The sequence below is a fragment of the Chenopodium album genome, chromosome 24 (genome assembly GCF_948465745.1).
Source record: "Chenopodium album chromosome 24, dcCheAlbu1.1, whole genome shotgun sequence".
In the NCBI taxonomy this organism is placed as follows: Eukaryota; Viridiplantae; Streptophyta; class Magnoliopsida; order Caryophyllales; family Amaranthaceae; genus Chenopodium; species Chenopodium album.
The window spans coordinates 31,283,570-31,291,177 of NC_137857.1; the positions used below are offsets into that span (position 1 = coordinate 31,283,570).

General features: G+C 36.9%; 1 protein-coding gene across 1 annotated transcript; it reads right to left on the bottom strand.

The window, feature by feature from the left end:
* Positions 1–782: 782 nt before the first annotated feature.
* Positions 783–5,555, bottom strand: LOC145611906 (cysteine protease XCP1-like). The gene is made up of 5 exons (XM_081667288.1): positions 4,869–5,555; positions 3,449–3,681; positions 3,012–3,149; positions 1,733–2,548; positions 783–1,294 (listed from the first exon to the last, which is right to left on the bottom strand). The coding sequence occupies exons 1-5, from the start codon at positions 5,332–5,334 to the stop codon at positions 1,154–1,156; spliced, it is 1,794 nt and encodes a 597-aa protein (XP_081523414.1). The 5' UTR covers positions 5,335–5,555; the 3' UTR covers positions 783–1,153.
* Between the last annotated feature and the right edge of the window lie 2,053 nt (positions 5,556–7,608).

Below are 7,608 nucleotides of genomic sequence, written 5' to 3' on the forward strand. Positions count from 1 at the left end.
CCTATTTTCTTGTTAATTGGTTAATGTATGCATGTGTTATTAGATCGATGTAGTTATTTAAGATAAACATACAAATTTTATAAAGCATTTCCAAATTAATTTTAGAAAAATTGAAAATTCAATTCTACCCCACAAAGTTAAAATTAATTTAGAATAAGTAAACATAAAATATTGATATGAACTTTTAATATCGACCACCCTAACCCCCTCCCCTACAAAATCCGACCATCCCTACCCGTCCCTTGCAAAATTCGACCACCCCCTCCCTTACCCCTGCAAAATCCGACTACCGTGCAGTGGCTGGGGAAGGTGGGTCATGGGAGTTTTTTGGTGTTTTTTTTTTAATTTTTTTTATTGTAAAAAATTGAAAAAAAATTAGCCTATTAATAGCTGACACGTGGCATGTAACTTACAAAAACCGGTCATCAACAGGTAATGGATTTGTTGGAGAAGGTGGGGTATAAAGGTTGAATTTTTTTGAGATTAATGAAAGGTTGGATTTTTATTGTCAGACCGCACAAAGGTTGGATTTTTAGTTTCCATTTTTCCTTTTTTTAAAAAAAAAAAAACTCGTCTGTGATTCGGTAATTATGGCGAAGTTGAACATTTTACATCTACAAATGTACATAAAGTTTATTTAAAATGAACATACAATTTATGATACTTACGAACAACAATTATATATGACAAAAAATCGCTTTTAATAATTAACTAGTGTGTCACCCGGTAGCTGCATCCATAACTATGTTAAGACTGTTAACCCCTAGAATCTCAAAACACTGTAATACAAAAATTCGATGTATTTAATCTTGTCTTTCCAACAAAAAGAAACTTTTACATAGACAAATAATTGCTGCATATAAATTATTATGTTACAAAGCATACTAACTGTGGAGCATGAATATGAGTTTACATCATTTACTCAACACACTTATTTTCTTTTTACATGCATGTTTGATGCAAATCTTCTCAACTTATTTCTACAGCAAAATGACATAACAATGATATTGCCGTGTTAAAACAAGTAGAGGCAGAAGTTGAGACAATGACCAACAATTGTTAACATGTATGAATGTTTAGCAGATTGACTGATTGAGGAAAGATGAGCAACTTTTACCTTGAACAACATTAGAAGGCATAATCACTAAGATCATCACACTGCTGCAAACCCATTCATCCTCCATTTGAGTGGCTGATAAGTCATTTCTGTATTTTCTTCAGGTTTACTCCAGGGTAATGTGAGCTTTGCCCACTTCTTCCTCATCAAAGCAGCACCGAGGCGGTCATCAAATTTCTAGACAACATTAGGGTAAGAAAGATTGATGAGGATCAAGAAGGACAAGAGCTTTGAAAGTTAACACTTTGAAGGAGTATCAAACTATCAAAGCAAAAAGAATTTTGTGATGTAGTAGAAAAATGGATAAATTAACTTTTTAGGAATAATTGACATGATATATAATCCTATGTCTCATCCAAAATCTGAAATTAATCATGTTTTGTTGATTGTTTTGATAATCCAATGTTTTAAGGGTGCTTTATCAGATAAAAAAATAATAGTTTTCATATATAGTACCATATACATAAAGAGACTACGGGAACAAGAAAATGGCTGTTTTGAGAAGGCACCTCCAACATGGGGTTTATCCTAAATAATCTCAAAGCACAAGTAAAACTCATAAAATTTCATAAAAGTTTTCATACTTATAAAATTTTAAGCATTAAGTTGAAATACCTTGAGGCATAATCCACCATAAACATCACAGATGGGATATTCATGAGGGCAACAGTAGTCTGATTCGGGGCAGCAAACAGCATTGGTGTAGTCACAGCAACCTTGTATCAGACAAAATCCAAAAGATTCATATAGGCAACAGCAAGTCTGTCCTGGCTGACAGTAAGAGAAATCTCCACATTTAGTAGGTGACGGAGCAGGGGGAGGGGAAGGATGTGGAGGAGGCTGAGATGGTGGTGGTGGTGGAGGTGGTGCTGGTGATGATGGAGGAGAAGCGGGAGGAGGGGAAGGCTGCAGAGGAGGCGGTGTTGGAGGAGATGGAATAGGTGTGGGAGGGGAAGGCAGCAGAGGAGGCGGTGTTGGAGGAGATGGAGTAGGTGTGGGAGGAGGGGAAGGCAGCAGAGGAGGTGGTGTTGTGGGAGATGGAGTAGGTGTGGGAGGAAGTGGGGAAGGCAATGGAGGCGGCAGTGATTTGGAAGATGGAGGAGTGGCAGGTGGAGGGGAAGGCTGCGGCTGAGGTGGGGAAGGTAGCGGAGGAGGTAGTGTTGGAGAAGAATCAGAAGATTGAGAAGGGTAAGGAGATGAAGCGACTAAATTTGTCTGAGAAGGATATGAAGCTAAGGCATTGATTGCACAAACTCCGTATGGTAAGTCAGTGTTCCTTTGTATGTATATGTAGCCGTTCATTCCCCAGCTAGTGCCCCAAGAGTTCTTCACTATCCAATAATCCTTGTTTCCTTCAGAGCCATAGCCAACTATCAGAACAGCATGGTTGATGTCATCTGGATTGCTCGAGCAAGCACCATCATAAATTCCCTACTCAGAGCATATGGAACAAGCTTTCAGCAACGAATATTCCAATGTTAACAGATCAGATTTTAGATAAGAAATAAAACCACAAAACCTGAGTGTGAAAGGGAGATTACCGAGACCTAGTTACTTTTTATTTTTCATTACACTAATTGGACTTAAAATCTGATACCAAGAAGATGAAATTCTAGAAAATAAGACTAATATCAATCAGCATATACGAAGTATATGAAATTGTAGGGAGAATAAAAGTTGGGTAAATTGAACAGGAATTTTATTCAAAATTCATACTAGTATATTTTTCATCAAGATATATATCTGCATTCTGATCTGTCACCCACATATTTGGTAACATACAAAAAAGATGAAATATGCATAAAAACATTACTGTTTTAAAATTATACTTATAAGTTATAACCATATACATCAATATGTATTAAATCAGTCATAGATGTAAGTATATACTTACTCTAGTATATAGCTGAAAGTCAATAGAAGATCCATCTATGCCAACACTAATAGGCTGTCTTACAGTTGCACACAGGAGAGCGGTCTCTGTTTCTTCCACATGTCCATATCCATTAATGTTTACAATCTTCTTTTCCATCTGAGAAACAAGAAATTGAGTTAAGACATGCTTAGCAGGCAACTGATCATTTGTTAGCTAAGCTGAAAACTAATTTTCACGTCACATACCCATGTTGGATCCCTTCAACATGGGTATGGACATGATAACTTCATTTATGACCAGAATCCTACAAACTTCAAATCAGATGGCGAGTCTGACCCTTAGACAGATACTCATGTCTGACATGGGTACGCAAGTCTGAGTAATATAGCTTGCTAGCAAACAACTCACATCATTGACATTAACATCTCATGAACGTGAAGAAAACTGAGTAGGACCTTGTTGGTAGTACAGGTACCACCACTTCCACTGTAAGGGTAATTAGCTTGACCACCAATACCACCACTGTTTCCGACCCATTTGAATGCATTGTCCATGTAACCCCCATCACAGCCATCATCATCCTTGTCACAATCTACAAGCTCCTGCTCTGAGAGGCTAATGAGTTCTTTCTTATTGATCGCGTTGATTCCTTCAATTGCACCAATAGAAGAGAATGCCCAGCTGCTTCCTGTATGCATAAGTCACAGGGTATGTAATCACTGACTTACAATAAATACCTTTTCTGTCAATATTACTATACTTGCACAACTGAAAATTTGATGGAATTTGTAGTACCTAGTATACTTTGTATGTTGTTTTACCCTTATGCGAAACAATAGACTTTATCATCAGGTAATTGTCTATTTTAAAAAGCATAGGTTATTCCACATCTGAGACTCCTTGCATTTACTCCCGGGCACAAATCACCATACTGTCACACAGTCAGACACAACTAAGTATTTATGGTCAAACTTAGCTTGTGCATTAGCAATATGGGTTAGAATGAGCCAAGATGTGTTAACTCTTTTTGGCTGACCATGTTTATATTCATATAATCATACTGATGGAGCTTCTCTATATGTTTGGAAGGTTGAATTAGAGTTCATGAAAAGTTTTTCTATCGAACAAGTTCTAGTACAAATAATCACATAGTTTGCCATTTTGTTTGATGATCCAAGTAGTTTTTATTATTATCAATGGTGAATTAATTCAAATACTTTATTAAACGGGCAATGAGCTTTCCTTGTAAACAAGATTATTCATGAACATTAATTACTACTCCGTGGGTTCTTCATGAGCATAAAAAAATGAGTTGTCATAAACGTATATTTATGTTCAAGTTCATTTATTAAACAAGGTTCAAAAATTGTACAAACTCAGCTCATTTGCTAACTTAACAAGCGACAGCCTAGCTACAACCGAAAATTATTAAGTGTCAGCCCATTTACACCCTTAGCAAGTTTGTTATTCTGATTCAAAATGTTGCAACAATACTAACTTACTAATACACTACACATCTCATATTCTCATAGACACACTATTTGAAGACGCAATTATTAAAATTAAGAGCAAAAGGTTAAGTAATTATTAGTCTTACATAGTCAACCTTTTTTTTTTTTTTTTTGACACCACAAGATCTCATGCATTAATTAACCAAACTTTAGTCCATACAAACATATGCGGAAATTTCACATGGACTATGATTTACCTATACTTGCTCAACTCCAAATGGGATTAGCTTAGCGAGATAACTAGTCAAATAACTTCAAATAACAAGTCAATAAAATGAGTTGCAAGTATTTAAAAAAAAAAAAAAACATCAGGCAAGCACATTCTATAAAAAAAAATGCAAAACAGATTATATGACCTGCTTACCACAAACACCCTGATCCTTAACCGGAGTAACCACCCCCATCTCCCTCCAATCCAAATACGGCGGTGCGTCGCAACTCAACACTAAACTCTCACGCGTATCCCTCCATCGACCCAACCGAACCGGACGTTTCACCTTCCCCAAATACCTCTCTCTAAACTCCTCATTACTCAAATCACTAAACCGGTTCAACCCGACCGTAAACCCGGTCCGGTTCGAATTACTCTCAACAACAAACTTCAAATTCCGCTCAAAGTTCTCGAATCTTCTCATTGACTCCTCCACTTGACCATAAGATTTTCCATGTTCATCCTTCCATTGTTGGAAGAGCTCCTTCACCCGGTTCGTTGATCGGAGGTCTTCCGGTTCGAACCCAGAAAACTGAACCGGAAGTCCGGTCCGAAAGATACAAGGTAAGAGGAAGAGAGAATAGAAGAGAAGATGATGGATTGGTTTATGGGTACCCATTTATAATTTGGGAAGACTGAGTTTGGATTTGAACTAAATGGTTGAATTTGATTATATTGTTGTTTTGATTTGATTTGGTAAACATTTGAATTGTTCAGTTTTATTTCTGTATTGGATTCATGGATTTTGTTAGTATGCTCTTATTAAAATTGCAAGTATTCCTAATTTGCTTAAATTAATTGAGCTGCTTTGTCACTGTTGTCAGTATTTTAGGTTGCAATTTTTTTTTCCAAGCGTTGCTCATTTTCAAAACTTTTAATCTAAACAACCACGCTTGTTTAAAACCTTGTTCTTTTGTGCAAAAGTGAAATGACTTTAATTGCCATGAAATAAGTTAAGCTAATTTAATTGAATTGAATTGATGATATAAACTGAATTGAAATGACTTGTTTAAAATGAACTAAAACTAAGGCCTAGATTGATATCCATTGAATTAAAGTATATATATATTACCTCCGGTCCACTTTACTTGCAACTATTTCCTTTTTGGGCTGGTCCACATTACTTGCAACTTTTCAATTTATTTCCTTTTATAGTAAAGTTTTTTTTTGGCAAATTTACCATTTTACCCTTACTTTTTTTTTAATAAATCATCTTTATTAATCTACTAACCATATCAGATTAAAAACCAAAACTGATTAGTTAGGGTTCGTTCGGCATCGTTGTAGTTTTCTGTTTTTTAGTTTTTAAAAGTATATTATATATGTCACATAATGAATCAAAAATTATTAAGATGTATTAAAATCATTAAAAAAATTTCTTGTTTCCTGTTTTTGGTTTTTAGTTTTCAAAAAAACAGAAAACTATAAACCAAAAATGATGCCAAACAACTAAAACAAGCCCTTAGATTAATCATTCCCACCAAAATTATACCCCAACCCTTTAAATTCATCAACTCCCCAACTACCTCCATTGAATGCTCCTCATTCAATTCATCTGATGGATTGGTTGGAGTTCATTTATTCTGGAGAATTCTCCAGAATATATCCTTCCCACATAAACCCTAGTTCTTATTTTCTCACTCTTCACTCGCCGTTTCCCATCCTCTTTCTCTCTATGAGTTCCTCTCTTCGTCCTTCCTCTGTTTTCTTGAGTTCCTCTCTTCGTCCCTCCTTTGTTTCAACCTCAGAATTGCTTCAATGGCTTCGTCTTCTGACAAAAACCTAGATCTAACCTGCCATGAAACCCTAGAATCAAGTGATTCTAGCTAGGGATGGCAATGGGTCCTGGACCCGACCTAGACCCGGTTGGACTCGACCCATAATTTAGGGTCTGGGTCCTTAAATTTTAGACCTGATGGGTCTGGGTCGGATCTGGGTCTAAGCTTGATGGGCCGGGTCTGGGTCTGGGTCCAAAAATTGTAGACTCAGACCCGACCTAGATCCGACCCATAGACCCATTTTAATTTTTTTTTTTTTATAAATAATAAATATATATTAGTAATAAATTTTTTAAAAATCACTTAATATACAACATAATTAGAGGTTGAGAAGATAGACTTTAGTGAAAGTGAGCAAATAAAACAGCAAACAACCAAAAAATTAAGTTTTTGCGTAGTACGGTTTTTTTTTTCTTGCATTGTCTTTACTTTTTTAATGAAATAAATTATTCGTGTGTCAAAAACATGAACACATTTTTTAATGCGTTTTTATTATTTTGAAGTAGTAGTATAATTGTAAATTTATAATATATATACAAAATTATAGAAAATAATAAAATTATAGTTAGACCCGTTTGGACCCGTTTTAGACCCGAGACCCGCTAGACCCGATGGATCTGGGTCTGGGTCTAATTATTTTAGACCCTGTGGGTCTGGGTCGGATTTGGGTCCACCTCCGAAAATCCGGGTCTGGGTCTCAGTGGACCTGACCCAGACCCGATCCATTGCCATCCCTAATTCTAGCCGCCATTCTGGAAGCGTGCTCTATAAGCCGCAGCGTGGTACGGGTGTAATGAAACCCGTTCGCCGTGCTTCTTTGATTGCTAGGAGGCGGATCCGGGGGGTGAAACTCTTTGACTATGTCAGTGATGAGGAGGAGACGCCGAAGGTGGTGGTCTCTGAGGGTGTTACCCATGATGAACCACCGACTGAGGTGGTTCCTAAAACTGAGGGTTCTTTGGTTGCTGTTGGTGTTTCTGCTGGTGATTCTGGTTCTCCAGTGACTGAGGAGGAGGTTTCAGCCACCGAATCTGCTACAAGGGAGACGAACTCAGCAGATGTGGATTCTGCTGAGGTGGTAAAGCCACCAGAGTCCCAGGTTCTTGACGAGGGCC

Excerpts from the sequence above, each read along its gene's own strand:
- LOC145611906 (XM_081667288.1), bottom strand. The coding sequence starts at position 5,334 with ATGGGTACCCATAAACCAATCCATCATCTTCTCTTCTATTCTCTCTTC. Across the intron at positions 3,682-4,868 it reads TAAGGATCAGGGTGTTTGTG|GAAGCAGCTGGGCATTCTCT; the intron begins GTAAGCAGGTCA and ends TTATGCATACAG. Across the intron at positions 2,549-3,011 it reads ACTTTCAGCTATATACTAGA|GGAATTTATGATGGTGCTTG; the intron begins GTAAGTATATAC and ends TGCTCTGAGTAG.